Source organism: Strigops habroptila, chromosome 7 (assembly GCF_004027225.2).
Source record: "Strigops habroptila isolate Jane chromosome 7, bStrHab1.2.pri, whole genome shotgun sequence".
NCBI lineage: Eukaryota > Metazoa > Chordata > Aves > Psittaciformes > Psittacidae > Strigops > Strigops habroptila.
This window is the reverse complement of record NC_044283.2, coordinates 13,148,728-13,173,124: the sequence shown is the minus strand read 5'-3', so window position 1 is coordinate 13,173,124 and position 24,397 is coordinate 13,148,728. Positions and strand designations below refer to the sequence as shown.

The 24,397-nt window shown below is 40.7% G+C and overlaps 2 protein-coding genes across 12 annotated transcripts in view; one reads left to right on the top strand and one right to left on the bottom strand.

Moving 5' to 3' along the window:
- EVC2 (EvC ciliary complex subunit 2) overlaps positions 1 to 24,357 on the bottom strand; it is a 76,458-nt gene extending 52,101 nt beyond the window's left edge. The window contains exons 1-9 of one of the 10 annotated variants that reach the window (XM_032920090.1): positions 24,127 to 24,300; positions 23,155 to 23,776; positions 21,366 to 21,420; positions 13,856 to 14,016; positions 13,262 to 13,348; positions 8,165 to 8,351; positions 6,000 to 6,109; positions 4,923 to 4,985; positions 127 to 261 (exon numbers count right to left, since the gene is read on the bottom strand). In XM_032920090.1, coding sequence (XP_032775981.1) covers positions 127 to 261; positions 4,923 to 4,985; positions 6,000 to 6,109; positions 8,165 to 8,351; positions 13,262 to 13,348; positions 13,856 to 14,016; positions 21,366 to 21,387 — 765 coding nt within the window. In that variant the 5' untranslated portion in view covers positions 21,388 to 21,420; positions 23,155 to 23,776; positions 24,127 to 24,300. Of the gene's footprint in view, positions 1 to 126; positions 262 to 4,922; positions 4,986 to 5,999; positions 6,110 to 8,164; positions 8,352 to 10,589; positions 10,634 to 13,261; positions 13,349 to 13,855; positions 14,017 to 21,365; positions 21,421 to 23,154; positions 23,777 to 24,126 lie in introns of those variants that run through there. The other 9 variants (XM_030493336.1, XM_030493338.1, XR_003992437.1 and 6 more) reach the window with 9 other exon arrangements.
- The window catches only part of EVC (EvC ciliary complex subunit 1), a 54,827-nt gene continuing 53,398 nt past the window's right edge, over positions 22,969 to 24,397 (top strand). The window contains exon 1 of one of the 2 annotated variants that reach the window (XM_030493344.2): positions 22,969 to 23,780. The gene's annotated coding sequence lies outside the window, so the exon portion shown is untranslated. Of the gene's footprint in view, positions 23,781 to 24,253; positions 24,273 to 24,397 lie in introns of those variants that run through there. The other variant, XM_030493345.1, reaches the window with a different exon arrangement.

Genomic DNA, 24,397 nt, shown 5'->3' with positions numbered 1-24,397 from the left:
CACTTGGTGGCCTTTTATTTATCTTCAAAAAGTCTTTAGACTATCTGTATTAGTTAGCAAACTATATCATCAGATATGATCAATGAAAGGTTTAAACACAATACCATTATGGACAGTATGACTTACCTGGTTTTTACCACGGAAAGTCCATTTTAATACTTGGGTTCGGTAAATGATGAAAAAGACAGCACATGTCAGTACAAGTGAAACAAAAAAAGCAATGAAGAACCCTGAAGCATGGATAGCATAACTGTATGAAATCTGAAATTAAAAGATCATGTTATTAAAATTACATTTTGAATATATATCTAAAGACCAGACTCTGAGACTATAGCTGTAAGCAGTGTAGCAGATTATTTTTAAATGGCTTCACACAACTTCAGGGTTTCTCAGCATTAAGTTAGAATTGCTATATTTTTATTAATATTTTCAAACAAGTCTCTATTTTCCACAGGTTTTCAAGTCATCATGGTTTGTTACGTTCACCTAGTCCAAATTCCTGTGTAACTCCAAGCAACAGAACTCCCACAGATTGAATTTTAGGTGCTGCGACTTTCGGGTGTCCTGTACTTAACAGCTGGTTTTCCACTGTTGCCAAATTCTCCTAAGAATGAAACTGACAGCATTTGGTGTTGCTCAGAGGCTCTGAAAAATTGGTCTAATGTTGGCTACCTTTATTGAATGGCCATTTTTCGATTTAATAAAACTGAGTAATCACCATAACGAAAAAGCACCAGTATGAGTTCAGAATAAATGTGTAACTGACAGTTGAGACAAAACCATCCAGTGTGTGCACACCCTTGCAGTTTCTGTATGAGCCAGAGTCAGAAAAGAATAGCAGGAACACTAGAACAGCAAGCCAGCTAACAACTTTGTAGACCTTTCCTTTTAGTTCTTAATTTAATCTTTAAATTGAATTGCATTAAAAATTAATTTTTACTTCATGCTCTATGTAGCTGGAGTTAATTCAGTGTTTGTTTAGTTCTTTGAGATCTTTGGATGAAAAATATAGCACAGCTATTAGTGTAATATTTCACCACGAACTAATCACCCTGCTGAGGTTAGTAAGTGTAAATAATTAACATGCTGCTTGCGGGCTGGGCTTGGTCATCCCTTGGAGCAGAAACCTGAGAGCAGAAACCATGCAGTCAACAGTAATTCTGCATAGGAAGCGATAATCAAACATGGTTCACAATTTGAAAAGGATTTATTCCAATTTAACACTAGAACTTTATGCTTTTACTGCCTAGTTTTTCTCTCTCCGATATGTTTTTGTACACTAAGAATCTGTCATATCTAACTGAAAGGAACTGCTTCATGTCAGACTTAGCTGGTGCACAAGTTCAACTCCTCAAAGCTGCTGGAGATGCTCAGCACTCATTGATTTCAAAATAATTTCAGTTGAATTAGGTGATGATGTCAGTTTCAAGGGGATCATCAAGACATTAATAAAGGCTATTATTTGGCACTTGAGAGTTCCAAGAAGATCCAAGGTTTACTTCGCAGCATTGTACATGTAGAATCAACAACTGCTCTGACTGAGGCATGACTGGCTTGTTTTTTTGTTTCGGTTATTTTTAATGTGCTTAGTCTAAAGCAAGTAAATCCTTGAAGCACTTTGAGGTTCACTAAAATGTTCTGGGACTAAGTACTTACCTGAGTAAGCCAGCCATGCGCTGAATTCCTTTTAATACCTTTCAATATCTTTAAGTTTTAAATGGAAACAAGAAAGAAAACGAGAAGTAACATAATAATTTCCCAGTTCCATGTGTAAATACTAACACATTGTTTGAAGGTTTTTTCTTGATGTAGCTTTGGCCAATTGCTCCCATGATACTCCTCTGTGCCACAGCTGAGGACACCCAGCACATCTACATCAGCATCAGTATCTCCTCTCACTCAAGCACTGCCCCCCAGTTCCTTGCCATGAGGTCAATTAAAGCTGCATCACTTTGTATCAAAATATCTTCATCTTTTAATTTTTTTGAAGGATGTTTCCGTAAATATTAAGTAACTCCCCTTCCTAATCCAGTGTTTAGCCCCTTCACAGATCAAAAGGCCCTTGAACAGTGACTGAGCCAACAAATATCTGTGTGGGACTTGGAAAAAATACAATTCCTCTGAAGTCAATCTGCTGTCCCCAGCTTCTCCAGTTGCACTAGCTGGCCAAGAGGGAATCACAGAAGGGTTCTTGAGCTCTGCCACAGCAAGGCTTTGCCTGCGGTCCAGCCGCTTTTGATAAACAGGAGATGCTGTACATAATACTTAGGAAGAAAAAATGCTGCTTTGGAACCACTTCATCATTTTGTCTGAACTCACTTGCATTTACCTAATCTCCAAGCACTCTGTGAAACTTAGGGATCTCTGAAGGCTTCTGGGGAAAGCAGGAACCTGGTGAGGGTTCAGCAAAGCTGAAATGAAGCTTGTTAACTATTGACAGAGAAAAAGCGCCAACTAGGGAATTACCTGTACTTTGTAAGTGAAGTAAAAAGTGAGACCTATGGTGGGACAGTCAGTCTGCACCAGGGCAGGCAGTTCTGTCAGAGGTTAAGCTCCAATGGAGGAAAATGGAAAGGAAATTATCTGTACTTTTACACTTAAAGAAAATGGGTTCTGGAAAGAAAGTCAATGTCACTGGAGGGCTGTACCCACAATTAGGACACAGCAGACACCTAATGACATCTAAAAGCATCACTGTGGATGGTGCAGGCAAGTGCCAGAACAGCCCCTGCACAAACCATGGCACAGGACCAGTGTTGGTATTGCAGGCCAACCTTCAAACCACTGACACACCAATGAGCCTCAAAACCCATATCTGGAGCCAACTTCTTAAGCCATTCCCAAACTTGGAAGCGGCATTACAGGCCCAAGTTTCTTCCAAAAACTGCTGCACTTCCACTGATTTGAAGGATGCTGACAGAAGCAAGCCTGGTAAAAGTCAGATCAAAGTAATATCATCTTTGCCATGCAACGTCCTTAGATGGGAAAATTTCCTTTTGTCCTTTTCACTACTGCTTCCCATTCAGCATCAAAATCACCCAGCTAAGGGCATAGACACACAATATTCACAGCCCCTGAAGCGCTGTGGGAAGACATCTGGCATGGACACTCACATGAGCAACAGTCATATTTTTTTCATAACCCACAAAATTACCTTGTCACAGGCAACCAAGCACTTTCTTCCAGTGGCACAGAAGAGAAAATCCACAGGGTTTGTGAAACTTTAAAGAACCACACAGTAGCCAAGTGTGCAAGCGAACCAAGTGAAAGCTGACAAGACTAACTTAGCATGGCACTGCCGTGTCTACACAATTAATTCTTTTCTGCCTCCAAAGTCAACATTTATTACCCACTTAGTCACGCATGTGTGTTGGCTTTACCACACCTATGAACATGTTTAAATAATGATTTTTAGTAAATAAAATCTGAGATTGAGAGCATTTATGATAGGTGAAGGTATGGATGAAATACAATACATCACACCTTTTTCAGCTAATCATAATTTCCTTGCACAAACTGATTTATTCTGAAATGCCTTATGCTTGGCCACAGTCCAAAGGCAAACACTACGCGTGTGAAACATGACTTGTTCTATAATTTCTAAGCTTTATTTTTCAAAAATTAACAGTATTCTCCACACACCTTTACCACACATTTTAATTACAAAACCTGTTCATTTAGAAAGTTCAGATGCAGCTGAGCCAATTTTACCTAACTATGGAATAGTCCCCAAGAACTTGTTCAGGTCTAAATATCAAGTTCAAGTTGGAAAACCCCACACTACAAAGGTTTTAAGTATAGTAATAGCTGAGACCAGTGTAGCTTATAGTCTTAGCTTAGACATCACCAGCTGCTGTAGATCAATTCACACTGAACTCTACAGAAAACCACTCATGAAGCTATTTTTCTAACCCAGTCAAATACTGCATGGCTTACACCTTTAAGAGTTTCCAAAAAATATCTTTATGGTAATTCCAAGCATAATTCATAGCTATACAAATGTCCAATCCTTTTAAATCTCACTAGAACAGTAAGTTCTCTAGCTCATGTATAGTTTTACTTTGTATCATGTTTAATTCTGGCTTTCATTTTAATAGAGTGAGCACTTGACCTTCAATTATGAGAAAGCCAAGTATGGACTTACTATACTAATAATTACACTAACAGAAGCTCAAAGGACAGGAGATCCCCAGCAAAAGAGAATACTGGAACAAGAGGTCCCTGTGCCGAATCTCCAACTAGACTACTGGCTTAGAATCACAGAATCATAGAATAACAGAATAGTTAGGGTTGGAAAGGAGCTTAAGATCATCAAGTTCCAACCCCCCTGCCATGGACAGGGACACCTCACACTAAACCATGTTGATATTGATAGGTAACAACAAAAAATGCTGTTAGAATCATAGAATCATAGAATCATAGAATAGTTAGGGTTGGAAAGGACCTTAAGATCATCAAGTTCCAACCCCCCTAAGGGGGGCTTTAAAGGTAGAGAGGAACTCACGTGACAGGCGCATGGAAGGAATGAGAAACCTAGCTCTCAGGACCTTGTCAGGCAAGCCCCATCCACATGAACTTTAGATTTCAAATGATATAATCATGGAAAAAATGTTCCGGGGTAAAACAAACAATTTTCTTCTGCCTGAACACAAATAATCACAGCATTCTTGCCAACCAAGCCACAGCTCCTTAAAAAATACCCCTTGCAACACAGGCAGCCTGTCAAGGTAATAAGGAGTTGGGGGAGAAAAACAAGTTTGGTGAAGAGATTACTCATTACTCTAGCAATGAAACTGATGGATGCAGTGGGGAGTTCTTCAATAAAAATCATCTAGAAGAATAATGCTGTTCGCTGCAATTGATGTAATTTTGAAGGTTTATTTGGCCTCTTAGAAACCATAATAGGAAATCATAGAATTTACCTTAGTCTTTTCTTCTTCAGTGATGGTGAACGATGTTGTCAGTGATACGAGATGTGTTTTATTCTGAGAGATATAAAAATATTACACGTATTAAAAAAAAAAGAGCAGAATCCACTGGCAAACAGCCCAGAGTCCCCAGAAAAGTCTCTGTTTAGAAGATAAACTATATTTCTTATTAAGCTTAAAGCTGAAATAAATCTGATAGGAAAATGCAGTGTACTTAGGAGTAACACTAACAGACACGGAAGCAGCTGCTCTGTGGGATACACTCCTCTGCTAATCACACAGAGGCGTATTACGGTGCTCACAGAATCACATCTTTCTGTGCCTATAAAGGCTGGGTTGACTGAAAATGCACAAAACAGGAGCCACAGGCAGTGCACATGTCTCTACTCTTGCAAGTCCCTAGTTTGTGAAGTCTCGCCCTCCTCCACTCTAGTACCACTCTCATGCACATTGAACATTTTTTCCTCTAAAGCAGAGGAGATACAACAGTCGAAATGAAAATACATCTGCAGGTTCTAGTTACATGCAATGATGAAAATGACAAAAAAAGTATCAAGCCATATTTTTAAGAACTGGAAAATTTTACTTTGGAAGAAACCACTTGTCCTGCCTCCTACTCAAAGACAGGCTGACCCCAGCATTAGACCAGCTGTCTCAGAGCCTGGTGGAACTGAGTTCTCTAAAATCAGCAAGGATAGAGATTACAACTCACACACTGAAAAAGTGTCCTCCTTACAAGCAAGGAGGTTTTCCTTTGCTTCAACTTGTTTTTTGGTTAAAATAAATTCTTTTCTGATAAAAATATGACAAAACTTTCAATCTCTCACAGACTAAACTGGAGACAAATACAAAAAGTAGAAAGAAAAGCTACAGGACAACACACAAACATACTGTACCTATTTAAGGAGGTCTACGACTTCCTAAGCTACAAAGGATAACTCACGTAAGAACTTAATTTCATTATAATGCCGGCCTCGCTGCTTAGGCAGGCTAGAACCACCTTGGAGGTTCTTTTTAATATCTGTTTTTACAAAAACTGCGAAGAACAAAATAAAATTGTAAAGGAAATACCTGTGATGAACTCTTGAAAGTTAGCTTTGCAGGCAGCATCAAGACCCTGCCATCCCACACTTCTTTTGCATCAAGAAGTGCAGAGTAGTTGACTGCAAAGTATTCTCCACCTGTTAAAAGAGAAAAAAACCCCAGTTGTGTAGATTAAGCAGGTGAGGTACATCTGCCAGTGCATTAGTGGCCTCTAAGTATTGTGTCTGCATTTTCTTAAACAGAACAGTAGTTACACTGACATGAAAACAATCCAGTACAGTTGCACATCATTTTTTAAACAAGACTGGGAGTGAATCTCTGAAGAGCGGAGCACCCAGCTGAGCTCAGCTGCAGTTACAGATGCCTGCAAAATTTGAAAAGCAAGTTCAATATGAATAAAACATCTGAGGAGCTTTTTAGATGCCCCTTTAGATTTATGTTTCCTCCAGCTGAAGTGTTCTCCTTGGAACCCAGCTGCAGTAAGCTCACAACACTGTATTCAAGGGAATTCAACAGAGGAGGCAGCCAGAGCCTATGAGCATAGCTCAGAGAGGAGAGAGATGGATAGATTTGCTTTGTCCCAGGAGAATTCCTTGAAGATCCCTGGGGAAAGCTTGAGACAGCACTGGATCTTTTCCCTTCTAAAACAGCAGATGCCCCGCATCCAGAGTAATGGCCACATGAGCCCAGCTACATCCCTTGTATCTGTTGCCTCTAAGAACTCAAGAAAATCTGGCCCAGGATCTGGAAACTGCATTAAAAGATGCCTCAAGCTACTGAAAAGCATCAGGTTTTGACTGATACTGAAACTCAACATTAGATATTTAAAACTTTTTTTTTTTTTTTTTTTTAATAAAATGGACAGCCTCCATTATAACCACTAACTGGTTGGTTCTCCGTCGAAACCAAAGAGAAATCCGACTGATATTTCAGCTGAATTTTGATTCACAATGCACTGGAGCACTAAAAAATTGTTTATGACTAACATGCAGCATGACAGTACGTAAGCCAGCGCAGGCACAGGCTTTCTGTCCAGCCTTACCAGCTAGGTATGGGCTGAGTCCAGGACATTATAATGACCAAACCTTAAACTATGCAGATATATGTTCTGCTGAATCTTCTTCCACTTTAGTATTCTTCATGATGATTTGTGCAGCGTATATGGGCTGAAAAAGCTAGCTTCAGTTCCAGATTCAGTAATTATAAATAAATTAAATAACTGCTCCAACTTGGTTTACTAGATCAGCTTTGCAAGCCATTTTTCTATTCTTTTTCAGGAACATTGTTTCTTAGGAACCTCTGCTAAAGAGCCAGCAATTCCCTGACATTAAAAAAAACAACCCAGCCCTGTAATCAGTACTGCTGCTCACACTGCTGTTATTAGAAATGGAGTCTGGCTATCCGCAATCAGACAACAGCCCCAGGTCTACTTATTTCCCTTTCCTGTTTGGAAATCTCTCACCAGTAAAATGTTATAACACTAGATACTTCAACCAGAAACGGATATCACTGAATGCTTCTAAAGCTTCAAGAGAAATATCATGACTCTCAGAAGCAAGCTACTAATTTTCTATGTGCTTGTGATGAAGAAAACAAGAGAGGTAAAATTTTATGAATGTGCAATGATCCAACTTCTACCAAAGGTACAGACTGACTCCAAGAGTGGAACTGGCTTATCTCTCTATTACTTGTTTTGATTTTGTAATTTGCTCAGTCTGGGGACAATGGATCCTGAGAAGAGCTGACTTATTTCTGATGAATCATCTTGCCTGCTTCCATGGCCGTTTGCAATTCCAGTGCATTTCAATACCTCAGCAAGCCAATCTGTCGTGCTTGGCTGAAGAAGGAAGACTTGTCAGATATGATTAAAATGGCTTGTGCAGCAGCTTTTAAAAATATCCAAAATGAACAAATACTATCGTGAAACATTCTCTTTCATTTTCATGGCAGTGATTTTTACAGAGTACAGAGCTCACGTCTGTGCCTGGGAGATCAGCAGCAGTTCAAAGGTGGGAGTCAAAATATGAGTTAATACAATCGTAAACTCCAGCACAAAACCTCTCCCAGAGTTTTTCACCTGTATTAACTCACAATCAGAGAATTTACACCACCAAAAATAAGTAACTACTGTGATTTGAACAGACGCTCTTCCATGTGTGTCATCAGGGCTAGTTCCCTGTAGATTTTGTTACCTTGCAAGACTCCTTTGCTATAAATCTGTATACCATCTGTGGTCTTATTACCACTGGTGTTTTGAACATGAAGACCGGTGATATTGTCCAGGAGGATAAGATCTGTAATGTTTGTTGAGAGCAATGTGTTGGTGTTATTAATCAGAAGTGTAACGTGCGCGATTTGAGGATCATGTTCAACATCCACCTAAAAACAGAAATATTAGTATTAATGGTGCAAAATGGCTGTATGTGCATCTTAACAGCAGAATTCATAGTCATGATTACTAATAAAGTTCATTATATGTGTAAACTTATTTTCTGAAGACATTCTGAGAGACCTGCAAATGGCACTGCACTCAGTTTGATCTCAAACTCCTAAGAAGATTTTAATCTTTGGTATGTCAAGCTGTCACTTGGAGACAAAGGGACAGAAACCCACAAGTTGGAAATCCAGCTCATGCAGAACCAGCAGTGAAAACAAGACCTTGAATATCCCTGTTATACCTCATACAACACAAAACTGGATTGGAACTTTAAAAGCAGAGTCTGGAAAATCCTTAACTTTGAACTTCTGTACCATGAAGATATTTCTTTTGCAAGCTGCCCTTGCTGCAGATTCATTCTCCCCAAGCAGTTTTGGTCTGTATTTCCCTTTGCTCTCAGCAACCACACTCTGTGAAGGGTGCTGCTGCCTTGATTCACCCTTCCCATGAGAGGGCTTGATGGAGCCACAAGTGGGCTTAGAGGTCACATCTCTGCTCCCAGTTAGTGGTGAAGTTCATAAGCTAATCACCAACCTCTAGCAACACGCACCTGGCATGATTTTATTTATTTATTCCACTAGGCCACTAACTGTCATTGAATAATTACACCCTCTAAATAAAATTACTTTGAGCGCAGAGTTGCTTACTGACCTCCCACCTTCCAAATTGCCTCCCGATGTAACTCATAGTAAACCAGAATTGTCTAAAGGTTTATCAGGTCTATAATATGCTGGCTTCTAATAATGACACTAAATTAACACTTACTTAACTGACCAAAGTATGTTTCAGGCTGAGCCTTTCTCTTTTTTCCTATTCCTTTCTAGTCTGTATCTGGACACTAGCAAAGAGAAACAACAAAGCAGCCCCCAGAGAAATGAGTTCTAAAAACATGGATTGTGTGATAGACTTCAGAAATCACACCAGAGTTTGTGGCAGCCACAGGGTCTGTCACATGTAGTTATGATTTCATTGTGCACCATTCATCTCCGCGTTTCATACTAATTCAGGAGAGAATCAGATTACAGTTTTAGGATATCTTATCAATCAAGGAGAAAAAAACAGTTTATTGACATTGCTCAGTCTGCATTTTTCTGTGTAACTAAATAACATCTAATAACGTACAAATAACTAAAGTACATCTAATAAATCTGTTTAACTCTTCTTGATGTTCGACACTGAATTTTCCAAACTCATTACAGTAAGTTCAACCTTCAATTGTATTAAACAAATTTTATGGCGCAAAAAACCCAACCATTTATTGTACTAGATTCTGCAAATAATTGTCAGGACGTATAAAAATAGGCTTAATCATGTTTGTGAAGAAAGCATTACCAATTTCTTATGTTTGTATATCACGAATTATACCCCAACATTTATGAGACTTAACTTCACCATATATTAAAAATGTGATATATTCGGGGCAGATTTTCTCTCTCCTGGTTTCTGAACTGGAATGCTGCAGTCAATATGCCTTTCAACCTTTCCCATGCCGTCACAAAGGCTTTAAACTTCCCTTAAAAAGCACAAACAACGTGAAACAGGGAAAAAAGCCTCAAAGCCACATAAAGAAAATCCAAAACCACAAAGCAGAGACCCTGACCCAGTCACCAAAACAACAAACCTTGAAAGATTCAAGGTTCAAACTGCACAAGTTGTTACTCCTACCTTATGCTCCACAGCAAGTGTGGATTGGCTTGTGCAGACAAACATGTATGCAACAGTAACAGAGGAAGCTGGGGAAATAGAAAAACCTTTTCTCCCTTCATTTTACCATACCGTTCCCTTGCCCTTCTTTAAGATGAAGGCAAAAAATGAGGATTTCAGGGTCTCTTCCTATGCTTCTAACTAGGCACAAATATATTCCTTTACATATGGAGAGAGGGGATGTAAACAGTAATTTAGATAAATTCCTACAATAACATAGGCAGAGAAAGTGTATGCGTATATTCACAGGGAGGGGGAATATGGCAGCATTAGTCCTCTCCTTCTCCTGGGCAGGAGGTTTAATGCATGCTCCCACACACTGTTCATTCTCTTTCTTCAACCCATTTTGCACTTTCTCTTCAGTTTGTTTCATTTGATAAAAAGTTCTTAATTCAGTGACTAAACAAGACAAGGTATTCAGAGGTATCCCAACCATACTGCCTGTCTCCTACCACACGCAGTATCACTTCAGGTACCTGGGAGACTGGAGTGAAAGAACCACAGCAAGAGCAAGGACCTGCTAGGAGAAAAGAGAGAAGGAAAGAATTGCCACCAAAGTAAAAGGAACGGGGTATCTTTGGGAATAAGTTAGAACAAAAATAGGAAAGGAGGAAAAGAAAATGAAGTACCATAGAATCAAAGATGATCTGTAATGCAAGAATACTTAGGAGATTGAGAAACAAGACATGTAAATGTATTAAAAGCCAAATAGTCAAATTTAAAGATATACTTCAGTTTTGCTCAGGATTACTGTCATTATGAAGTACTGTTACAAAAAAGTTCATGTCATAATATGGAATGAAGCTCTTAAAGGAGCACACTTCTGGAAAGGAGGAAAGGACTGGGTGTTGGGAGCATAGGTAAAATTTCAGTAAGGTTATTTCTGCAATGAGGTGTTGGAAAAATCCTGTCTCCAAGAGGTAAACATATGTCATCTCCATGCTCCGAGAAGTCACTTGTGTTAGGAGGAGGAAAATATGCAGAATATACCTTTTTCCATTTAAAACAGCTAAAGACCACCATATGGCTAGTCTGTCTCTTAGCAGGAAAGCATCTGTTCAGATGAATTAGGACTGAAGTAGATGACAAGGTAAGCAAAGGAAAATAAAATATGAACTACATTTAAAAGTGGAAACCAATCACATACAATTGCATAGTTTTCAGTAATTCGCACCCAGAGGACTGCAAAATTATTTTCTGATAATCCTAGCATCTACAACAGATTAACTTTGATCTTGTATAGCAGGATTTCACAATTTTTAATGAGCCTGTGTGAGGCTGTGCTATGAACAGCAGGAAAAACCCAACATGTAACTATCTCAAACTCTCTTTCTGAGAGGCTCTGATATAAAAATTGTGAATCTACAGCTGGAAAAACTGAAGATTCTGTGTTCCTGCTTCTTCTGTCTGAAATGCTGACTATTCAACCTTACTAATTGTGATATGCTGCCATTTCAATAACAATATTATAGGTAATTAGTGCCAGAGATGTGATGCATATTCATTCTTCTCTACGCAAATTATCTGATGCAAATTATAGTATCACCTGTTCTGTCCCATTTCTGAATCTACCCTCATATGCAGCATTTCAGTCCTGAATTCAGGTTTGTCTTAAAGTTGGACGTGCTTTCTCTCTCCAAGGGACAGGTAAGATAAACTGTCTCTAAATATAAAAATTCAGACTTGCTTCATCCACTGTAAAAACCAACCAACCAACCAACAAAACAGGGAAAAAAAAAGAAAGGAACGATAACAGTCTAGGTAAATCTATCAACCTAAGCCACATAAAGTAAAAATAAAATGGAAGGTTTAAAATTTCCTTATATTAGGAAGGTCTTTGCTCCTCATAAGCATTTTACACAAATCAAATGAAACCTTTTTTTCATTGTATACTGTGCTGTAGCTGAGTCCACCTGAATATGCAGACTCTGACATGTTGGTTCTTCAATGGGTGTGTGATAGGATGCCCAAAGATACAATGGGCATCACAAGGCTCAGTGCCCTAGTCTTCAAAAGGATTCCACAGGTGACACAGGTATGGCACCCATGACTGAACCAGAAGAGTATCTCCAAAGGCTTATCCCATCCTCTAAAGAAGTTTGTCTCTACCTCTACCCAGCTACGCATCACTGGGCTTTGCCCATTTCTAGTTTTACAAATTCACACCGAAGCATTTAGTTCTACAACAATCCAAAATCCCCTGAAGTCTGAGAGATTTCACTGACTTCTTTCAGTTTTGAATCAACATTGCAAAACTGTGCCTCTTACGGAGGGTGTAACCATCTTAACATCGAAAAGGATGTTCTCCCAAATACTCAGTATTGGCACAATTATAGAATCATAGAATAGTAAGGGTTGGAAAGGACCTTAAGATCATCTAGTTTCGACCCCCCTGCCATGGGCAGGGACACCTCACACTAAACCATGTGGCCCAAGGCGCTGTCCAGCCTGGCCTTGAACACCGCCAGGGATGAAGCAGCCACAACCTCCCTGGGCAACCCATTCCAGTGCTTCACCACCCTCACTGTAAAGAACTTCTTCCTTATAGCTAATCTAAACTTCTCCTGTTTAGGTTTGAAGCCATTACCCCTTGTCCTACCACTACAGTCCCTAAGGAAGAGTCCCTCCCCAGCATCCTTACAGACCCCCCTTCAGATACTGGAAGGCTGCTATGAGGTCTCCACGCAGCCTTCTCTTCTCCAGGCTGAACAGCCCCAACTCTCTCAGCCTGTCTTCATACGGGAGGTGCTCCAGCCCCCTTATCATCCTCGTGGCCCTCCTCTGGACTTGCTCCAACAGCTCCATGTCCTTTTTATGTTGAGGACACCAGAACCGTACGCAGTACTCCAAGTGAGGTCTCACGAGAGCAGAGTAGAGAGGGGCAGGATCACCTCCTTTGACCTGCTGGTCACGCTTCTTTTGATGCAGCCCAGGATACGGTTGGCTTTCTGGGCTGCAAGCGCACACTGCCGGCTCATGTTAAGCTTCTCGTCAACCAGCACCCCCAAGTTCTTCTCTGCAGGGCTGCTCTGAATCTCTTCTCTGCCCAACCTGTAGCAGTGTCTGGGATTGCCCTGAGAATTCTGTTCCCACTTTTTTAAGGACAAACTTCCTACCAAATTAACAAGACAAATATAAGAAAACTTACCACACCACATTTCTGAAGGGTTATTCCAAATCCGGAAGAAACTGACATATTGGACACATCTTTCGTCTGTGGAGGAAGGGGAAAAATCTACAAAGTGTGTGAAAATATTGTAATTCACAAACTGCAGAACAAGTTAGACAGGTAAATAATGAAATGAGGAAAAAAAAAAGTGGTATTGTCTTCAAGTTTAAGAGCTTTGTTATTCCAATAGCTAATCTTTTTTTCTAATCCAAATTTGTATGAACTATTTATTCCCACAAGTAATTACTAGTATCTAAATTGATATATTAATCTTATGGCAATCACAATTCTCTGACAAAACACACTCTGCATAAAATTCATCAGACTATACAGATTCGTCTCATTACTAAGTGTCTACAGAATTTACACAGCAATCACATAGCTTATCTGTCACAATAACTCCTTGAGCATCTCATGAGTTGGTGTTGCTGAAGCCATTTCAAGTGAACATAATCACCTGAGACAGAACTAGAAATGTACTAATTGGGTAGTAAATTTCCAGCAACATTCACTTGCGATATAATTGCTACAATCCTTAGGGATATTAAAAGTTGCAAACCATCTTTTACTGACCTGGTGGGGGTTAACAGAAGACTCTCGTTTGAACAAAATCTTCTTTGTCCATGAGGGTACCAATGCAAACAGCGAATGGCTCCACTGATTGTCTGATGCTGCAGAGGTCAAGAGCTGGTGAGGGGCTTCACTTTCTTGAGTGGCCAGAGGTAAGGGCATTGCTGCAAACCAAAGCAATAGTATGCATTACAGCTAAAGCTGGCTCTTGTATGGCAGTCACTTCCTGCAGATTCCAGGCACGGATGGGGCTCCTGGTACCTGGTGCTCTGTGTGCACACAGCGACCAGCACGCTCTCCCTCAAAGTACTTACAATCAATACAGGTAACACAGATATGAGGCCATACAGGAAACAGAGATGGGATTTGCCCCACAAAACCCAGCAGGAGTTAGAACAAAACTGTTTCCTTCCTAGGGAACGTATATATACCCCTCAGAAAACTTACAGCCATTTAAATGTAAAGTGTCTAATGCATAAATTAAAAGGTTCCAGCCTTAAATCAACTGTTAATATTTTCGACACAAAGAAATTTTCAGCAAAGCATAAATAATTGAAGCACTCTACAGTGTGAGAGGCCTCAGTGCTAAGGGAGTTCTGCTTCAAAGATACCATCTGCCAATTAACCATTAACCGTGTCAATATTCAGAACAAAAATACTTCTCAGTTGAGTAAGGGTCTCAGTTACATTTCAGCTGGATTGGAGTGCCATCGAATCAAATGCTCCTCAATTTAGTAATTAGCAATATAAATGCTGCTTATACTCTTGTATTTTTATGAACAATTAGTCACACAAAATTACAAGAACTGTTTTGAAATCATTTTCATTTACAAAAGTAAAAGCACCGATGACATTAATAAAAGGAGCCTATACTAAAAATCAGTGATTTAATATACTAAGTTGTCAAAAGGTAAAGCTGCTAAATGAAGAGAAAAAATGTCAAGAAAATTTCAAACTTATAGTTGGCTGTCTATGTTTAAAAAAGATTTTTTTTTCATTCTTTGCATAATAGTTCTCATTTATTACTTATTTTTAAGTCCCATATTTTAATCATTAGCAATATCTATTCATATGAAGAAAAACTCATTTTTGGCAAATGACATTTCTCTGTAAAGTTTTCATTTTTAAAACCCTATTATACGTCAATGAAATAGAAAAAGCTGAAGATACTAAAATCTCATTAATTTGAGAAGCAGCATATTTTCGAAAAGACACTGCTTTGTTGGAAAACCAATACAGAGAAATGTTGTTACCTGCAAATAGAAAAGACATGCACAGAGCATTCAGAATTGGACCCTTAAAAGGAGGTCCTATAAAGGGCTTTGAAGTATTGATGCACATGAATCACTGAGAAGATTTCTGTTCACATGAATGAGATGCAATCCTGCTCTTTACAGCACCCAGATGCAGTGTGCACCTTGGGGAGCTTCACTGTCACCCCATGCTGGAATAGCATGCTTTTATTTTTTGTTTAGGAGGGAGTGCTTTATATTGGACAAAGTTGTGGGTTTATGGGCCAGGAAAAGCTAGTTGTTTATATTTTATAATCAGCTTTAATTCACTTATCTAAGTTTTACTGAAATACTTAAACCACTGTTAAGCAATGAAACAGACTAATTTAGGGACTGTAAAAATAACAAGATAAACTTGTTGAGAACAATAATATGTATAATTACAATACCAAATGTCTGAGTATCTTTGGGGTTGGAATTCTTTCAGGGTAGCCATGCATGGCATATTTCTGTTTCAAGACTAAGCAACAGCCCAAATCACTCATTATGATACCAGTGCTGAACTGTAAGTCCTGCACAGACCTGCTAACTACCAGTCTGAGCCCACCTGGCCATGGCACTCCCCAGCAGATCCAAGTATTATGCCATATCCCACCTCCAATGGCTCTAAACCGATGTTCTGGCTACTGAAGAAAGGCTCTTCACACATCTGTATAGATAAATCCAAACACTGAAAAAGATTTGCTGCGTCTCGTATATTAATGCAATTGCCACTCCACTCCTATGGAGGTGGAGCACGAATTCTCTTTGTTTTCTTGACAGTCTATGGGAGATGCACACTTCTTTATAGTTAACAGAAACTCTGACTTAGGACATTGGGCTGCTTTGTGGGGCTTCGTAAGAGTTTCAACTCAAAATGGCAAAAGGTATGGCCTATGTTGAGCAACTGCTACCTTGAAGGTACTTCTTGTTTAGCTGACCACTTCCTTCTGTATTTTGGATAAGAGAGGTCAGCCAACAAGAAGGGGATAATTGCTTCATAAAATATCTTTTGTTCTTGTGCCCTGTGCAGCATGATATCTCCATCAGCACACCCAACTGCACTTTTCATGTCACAGCAAATCCCCATACTACCCTCTGTAGAGTATCAAGTCCACAGCAACCAATTTAATTAACTGATCATGTGCTTTGACTCTGAATAAATCTCTGGGTTACTAATTACGCAATTAAGTCTGTTTTCCAGTTGAGCTTTGTCATCCCGCACAATCCAAAGATAACAGGCCCAGCTCCCAGCAGAAGTCTCCAGGCATGTTATTTGGCTGCTCCATCACTGGTAATTGGAGGTTGGAGATTTTGCAGGTTCCTGGCATTATGTTAAGCAGCCCCAACATTGACAATGATTACAAGGATACTTCTGCAAATTCACCTGTATCTTCCCAGAACTCAGTGGAAGGTTTCGCTTAAATAGATTTAATCAGTGTGACACATGTCTGTATAGGAACATGTGCTATTGCCTTTCTCCAGATTTTTTTAATCCTTTTTATTAATTTTTAATGATATAGACTGTTTTATAATATCCTGGTTTCCCTTGACAGTAAAGCAGCACTCTTCTATCTCATTATGTTTTGTAGTATTTACTGTCAGTTAAATAAAGTAACTTTTTCCTGAACCACATCTGTCACTAGAGCTGTCACCAGAACATTATACAGCTCAGTGCTGCTGACCTATAAGAACATCACTGCTTTTCAACTTGCTGTATACTCTTAACATCAAGACAACATAACTGTATTTATACATTCAGCTGCTGTCTCTTTTCAGATTAAAGTCCTAAATGGATTGTAGATGGCTGATGATTGCTTAAAAAGCCGGATGCTGAATATCTGAGAAAGGACGTTACAGGCATAACACATTCTGTGGTTTTCACGTCTACTGAAATTGCTTAGGGTTTTTTCTTTAACAAGTAGATTCATCTGAGGTTAGAAAATACTAATACTTGACTCCTTGACTTTCACTAACACAGCACCGAGCTTTCTTTTGGATACCCTGCTGCTCAGAAGCGCGAATGCACCATTGTCAGCGCCCCCTCAGAGGTGCATCCCAATTCTCACACTGATTCTGCAGTCTCCTTGTTCTTTCCACTCTCATTTCTTCTCAAAGCTTCAATCTTTGCTATTTTTCTGGCTGTTTTCAGAAAAGTCATTATCAGAGCTGCATGGTCTCCACTTCCATTAGTTTCTAAATAGAAACTATTCCCACTCCTTTTCAAAAGGAAAACTTTGCAAAGCAGGGGAACAGTTTCAGCTTTACAGCCCCAACAGCCTCCTCTCAGCTGGGCTTGCCAGGCTGCCACCAGGCACTCCTAGAGTACAAAGCCCCAGGCCAAAACATTTCCCAGTGAGGAAACCAGCGGAGCATGAGGTTTAATCCACGGCTTACCTGCAAACATCTCCAAAGATGCCAAGTGAAACAGTTCATCAAAGAAAGGCAGTAACTTCACTTTCTTTTGAGATGTGAGACAATATCACCATCTTTAAGGCAAATTTTTGTTTTGTTTTCCTTAATTAAACATTCCACATTTTTATAATGTATTATTGAGTCATTAAATATTTTATCTTTTAATTAGCATGATACTACAGTGTTTTCCCATGATTTAATCTTCCATAAACCCAATATAAACAGATAGGCCAGAACCCTGTCTTAAACTGCATATTCCTGGCTAATTACAGCGCTGGTAGGTCAACTTTGTATTGAATTACAAAATGAAAACATGAAAATAGATATTAATATAGCTGAAACAGCTGGAAGATTGGCCTAACTCACATTACTATAGCATTTACTCAGTCCCACGTACACACAGTGCTACCACAATACGAAATGACAAATGCACAGTTGATCAGAACAGTCTTGGCTACTTAATGCTGTTCAGGTTTCTTTGCTGTTCTCCCAGGCAGACATGTCACTCCTCACCTTTGTGCACTATTGCTTTGGGTGGCGATCTTTTGCTCTTTTGGAATTCCAGCAGCCATACACAAGGCAGATGCAATACACTCAGGAAGGAAAGGTCCCCACTCCCAGCTCTCACTGCATTCGTTTGCTGTTCAGGGCATGCAAATACAGAGAGGATCTGACCTGGTACAAAATGCACTATGTGTAGACTATGGCAACAGTGGGTCTGTGTTGCTATGGCCTGGGGGTGGAAGGTTGGGTATATAAACAAAAGAAACTGTCCTCTGTTTGTGATCAGCATACTGTCCTTTGCTAAGAAATTAGTTTTGTGTAACAACAGAGACCTTCAGTGCTAAAGCACAAGCCTTTACCACTGAATTAAATGGGCTGAGTCCTGAACATGTCAGTGGCACAGATGGACTGCCATTGCAAGGGCAGGTATAACACTACAGTGCCTTACTTGTCCTTCATAGAAGTTAAGGAGAAAGCTATTCTTAGCTATGGCAATTAAATAGGATGATACAAAATTAGAATACTCTTACCACAGGTTTGCAGCGAAGACTCCAGTATGTCCTTAAGGCTTCCCTACCTTTACAACACATCCTAACCTGCCAGATTACAGTCGGAAAGTGAAGACTGACGAGGTTGTGAAATGTCAAGTTCAGAATTAAAAATTACCTGACACTGTGAGGGGAAAAAGCATTTTAACTAAGGCAGTCATTCTAATTCTTAGCTCTCGAGGGCTGCATATTTCAAGACCCGCATTTGCAGTCTGATTTGCTTTGCCCTAGAATTTATCAGCAAAGCTTTGAATAACCTTGTTTTATTTCAGTGGGGAAGAAAAGAGTTAAATATACTTGCTTACTATATTTCTCTCTGTTGTTGTTCTGAATTATTCCCTATCCTGAAAACCATATGGGATACAAGATCCAATTTGAAGTCCTTTCAATTACACACAACAATGAGCAGGCAAAGGTAGCAATTTACTGTATTTCAGTCTTGAATGTTGCCATTAGCTTTTCTTGTTACAAAGTCAAAGAAACTGTGGGCATCAACAAGACAAAACAGATTTTTCCAGGCCTGTTTTGAGTAAGTCAGAGCAGACTTGAACGTAACTCTCAAAAAATCTATTGTGTTCCCCAAGCACAGGGCTATTCTGGGATTGCTTTTTCTCATCTTCTCCAGAAATAAATCAAAAAAGCTTCCAACAGAAACCTTGAGACCAGTGTGCTGCCACAAACCATTTCACTTCAGCACACTGCCATTTTCAATGACAAAGGTTTTATGCAGAAGTTCTGATCTCACCGCTGTCACTGAGAACATCTCCAGTAAGACCTAAAGAGTTTAGTATGTTGATTAAACAAACCACTAAAAATTTAGCTCTAAATACGTTAAAAATTCCTGTTTATTAAAATGGGACAATTCTCAGTTATAAAATCAAGCATACAATTCAGTGCTTGCAGCAGGCCCTCATTTAACACATGTATTTACCTACTAACAAAATGGCAGAATTTCCTAGAATCATTTAGCTTGGAAAAGATCCTTAAGATCATCGAGTCCAACCTAACACTGCCAAGTCCACTACTAAACTACGTCCCTAAGGGCCTCGTCTACACATCTTTTAAACACCTCCAGGGATGGTGACTCAACCACTTCCCTGGGCAGCCTGTTCCAATGCTTGACAACCCTTTCCCTGAAGAAGTTTTTCCTAATATCCCATCTAAACCTCCCCTGCCAAAGATGGAGGCTGCGTCCTCTTGTCCTATCACTTGTTACTTGGTAGAAAAGACCAATCCCCATCTCACTACAACTTCCTTTCAGGTAGTTGTAGAGAGTGATGTCTCCCCTGAGCCTCCTTTTCTCTAGGCTAAACAACTCCAATTCCCTCAGCTGCTCCTCATAATACTTGTGCTCCAGACCCTTCATGAGCTTCACTGCTCTTCTTTGGACATGCTCCAGCTCCTCCATGTCTTTCTTGTTGTGAGGGGCCCAAAACTGAATACAGTATTTGAGGTGTGGCCTCATGAGTGCAGAGTTCAAAGGGATGATCACTTCCCTAATCCTGCTGGCCACGCTATTTTTCAACCACTAACAGAAAGATGCTGCATGTCCAATCACCCCACTTCTTTAGCACCAGAAGGTTCTGCTGAACTACAAAACTGCATGTGTTTCCTCTCACTTGATGGTACATTAATAACTTGCAACCAGTCAGAAAGCAAGATGTGAGCAGCAAAGATGACATTGAATAAATACAAGAAAAAAAACAAGGAAGCTCAGCAAATCTGAATTATTTGCTCTCATATTTAAATTAATAAATTCATTTGCGAATTAGCCATGGCACCAGGCAAAGAAATTAGAGGCATCTCACTAGATGACTGCTTCAGAGCGTGTAATTTCTTGGCAAATGCATGCAATGAAATCACCTCTTGGGGAACCACAGCCATTGGGGGGTTTATTTCAGACATTGCATTGCCTCCTGTTAATGCACTGTATAAGGATGTCATAATCTTTCAGGGTACTCATCACCACTATGCTTGCATAAGGTAGCACACTATTCATTATACACATATAAAGAAAATAAAGACCAGAGACTCAGAGAACTGTGATTTGTTCAAATGTACACAAAGACCCTGTGTCAGTCAGCGCCCAGACACAGCTCCTCCAGACTAAAAGGACTTTTCTAAGTATCCGAGTATCCTACCCCTATCAGATTAGGCAACTACCACTGAAGATGCTTTGTGTATGTATCTGAGATCAGTGACAAGTATACTTGGTACCTGCTGTGAAGAGTATTAGTATCCCAGCACAATTCCAGACGCCCTACGTCTGTAAGTCTTTAACAACTTGGTCCAGCACAAAGCATATTAGTTATTGTAATTGGAGAGGTCTTTGAAAATACCTTCAAGAGTAGGTATTGCAACACCGCAATTAAATGCATAGAGGTTAAGTTAGCTTCTGAAAAGGAACAAGGTCTTGATCAGCTTTAAGTAATATGTTTTTTCCACAACACTGGGAACCCTGGTTATCAAAGGGTACTCCCCTATGTCACTATGTTTACTGAGGAAAAAGGGCTATTCCTGAAAATGATTCAGAGCAGGGTATGAACTACGGTCTTCTCACAGGGGCTTTACTCCAGATGAGCTGTTTAGGGAGCCTAGAGCACTCTTATTCCTAACTTCTAGGCAAACACTCACCTGTGGCCCAGGATTAAGAGTCCCACTGATGAAAGCAGACCACCAGGGCACAATTTCAGCCCCCCACCCACCCCTACATCCATGCCTTGGGAGTCCTGGGACTCCCACAGTGCTAAAAAGAGAGAGAAAACAGTTACATACCTGTCATTCCCAGACATCCCATCTCTTTTTGAAGCCAAAGATTATCTTTAATAACCTAAAGTTAATACAGAAGAGAAAAATTATCAAAAAAAGAACTGTTTTGATAAATGTCTAATATTGAACTCTTACACTGAATTCATGCATCACTATTAGACAGAACCTTATTCCACTACACGTTGAGTTTCACAAAATTAACTACCACAAGAGAGATACAACATGGCTCTAGAGGTCTCGCAGAGCTTGTCAAGCAGTCTGAGGCTCAGCTGTCTCCCAGTATGGCTATGCACACTTGGGGCTCAAACTGTACTTACACTTCACATCATCAGGCCGAGCCTCTGTGAAATAATGGAGCAGAAGGGTTTGCTATTAGTTTGTTCTTGTAAAATAACCTTTCTTTCAAAAGGCAGATTTGAGGACGGGAAAATGCCATCACTTGGAGTCAGCAGGAATATGTCCATTACAAGTCTGCTGATGTTATGCTCATTCTTCCTTTGGAGTATTACACAGAGCCTTTCAAATAGACCACGGGCTAAAAACTGCCGCCTATGAGGCAATCTGTGACAGCCTCCTGCCTGTACACAGACCGCAGAGATTGCTACAGAAATCACAGCTCTAAAATGTCAGTAGAAGAAACCTGTGTTTTTAAGGATTGTTAATGCCCAGTGTTTTGATCAAGATCTAGTAGTCATGCAAGCAAGTTTTCATTTAATAAAAATGCTTCCTTGCAGGAGATAATACAGAGTTAGGAATGTCAGCTGATTAACAGCAATCTGGTAAGTTCACTGAATGACATGACTTGCACTTGCTGCTTCTGTTTGCTCCCAAGCACTACATGTGAGTAATGTTAAGCACTGACTTATGTCAACACCACTGTTACAGTACAGCAAGTTACAGGCAATTTTCTTCTTTGCCTGCTCAGAGAAGCCATCACTTCAACTACTGCTAGAGCTATAAGTTTAGTTAACCTTGTGCGAAAATAGTTCTTACTTCAGAGAGGGCACGTTCCCTCAAAATAACAGAAAATGCAAAACATCTCACAAATTTGTATGCACCAGGAGCCCTGGGTTTTGACCACTTTGCAATACAAGTACATACAGGATTTGAAGGCAGCTCTTGTGGAGGAGAAAGGAAGGACAGAGGAACGAACGTAAGTTGGAACATGCAACACACTCTAAGCAGCCACAGGACACAGCTCTGGGAGACCCCAGGGGCTATTTCTAAATACCTAGTTGTATGCCAAAGTTCTCTAATGCTGTTATTAATTTCTTCTCATTGCTTAAACAATCTGTATGACCCTGAATTTTGAGTAGCCGAGCACCTCAAGAACACAGAAAGATAAGAACAGGAAACTCCAGTGGCAAACTTGCACAAAAAATTGGCTAGTGGATATGTATACATACATATCTATTTCCATTTATGACATGGATATGCAGCAATAGAAATCACATGTTAAAAGGGAATTAACCTTTGCCAGGTATTTCTAGAGCAGTCTAGAGCCCCAGCTCCATTAAGAAAATGTGTACTAGTACACTAAATGGATGTAATGACACAACCGTAAAACACTGGTGAAAATACAAAGCACCAATACGATGGTCTATTATGTTAAATGTTGAAATAAATCTTGTTTATAATACAAATCCCAAATATTACTCTCATGCATACCAGCATATACACGGAAGTGAATGTCAAACGTCAACAGTCCCTTTGTAAATGAGCCTGTAACAAGACAGTGGTCTAAGCATGCATAAAGGCATACAGAAAATGTGGATTGCTATCTAACAAGCTTTACTTTTTATTTCCTAAGTAATCAGTGTACAAATGGCTCCTGATTTCCACAGAGTCCAGGCATTCATTCATCTGTGGTTTTACAACTGCTCATGCACAAGATCTACAGTGTTCGTGTATCCATGTGAGTCAATGAGAAATGGCATTACAGCATTCCTTGTTTTTCCTTCTGCCTTATCAGACATTCAGTTCTCAATAGTCTGCACTGGAAAATATAGGCCGGATATTCAGCACGATTCTTCCACTCTGCTGCAGTGTGTTACGAGGGGCTCTACACTGGCAAATAGTGCCAATTCTACAGGCCAGCACTCACACTATGCTTCAGAAGTAGTTACTTCAATGCAGTAATATTGCCAGCAGACATTTTCCCAAGTTTCACATGAGCTTGTTTCTTCTGGTGGAAAGATGAGGTGGGTTGTTTGGGGGTTGTTTGTTTTGGATGGGTTTGTTTTGGGTTTTTTTTCATTTTCCTGCAATGTTATTGCCTGCTGAATGGCCTTTTCGTAACCACACCACAAACTATTGTTCGTGACTCCCTCCATTCCCCACCGCCGCCTCGGGTACTCTCCACACTGGGCAGAAGAAACCATGTTGACACATTCTGAGATGGCTTGGCGGATACGTATCTAGGTAAGGAGAAAGGATGAAAAAAATAAAGCCGTATTTTAAACGGCTACTGTCACTCCTAGCAGCGGGCTGGCACCAGTGGGCAAAGGTGCCGTGACTAGGTAACGAAGCACCCACCAACTGCCTCTCTGCTGAGCAGAGCAGCGAAGCGAGGCCACTGCCAGCATGCGGCACGTCCGAGCGTCCCCGCCAAGCCGAGCCCCGGCCTCGGCTCTGCCAAACACCGCTCCCCTTGCGCCCTCCGCCCGGGCCTCGCCTCCGCCCGCCACCATCCACCCTGGGCCCGCGGATCCGACCCGCTGAGGGCTGACCCGGCGCCGCGCAGCGCCCCGCGGGCGCACCGCCTTACCACAGCCGCCGTCTGACCGCAGGGCTCCCGGGGCGGGCCCGGCGCCCCGGCCCCTTCCGCGGAGCTCGGCGAGGCCCGAGCGCACCCGGTGGCCGCTGCGAGGGGCAGGGCGAGCGCGGAAGGCCCAGCAGGGAGCACCGCCAGCAGTAAGCTGGCCAGCAGCCGCCGCATGGCGGCGGGCGGCTCCTCCGCGGGCGCGTAAGGCGCTCCAGCGCTTTCCGGGCGCTGCCCCCAAAGCAGGCCGGGCCTCAGCCTCTGCAATCACCCGCCA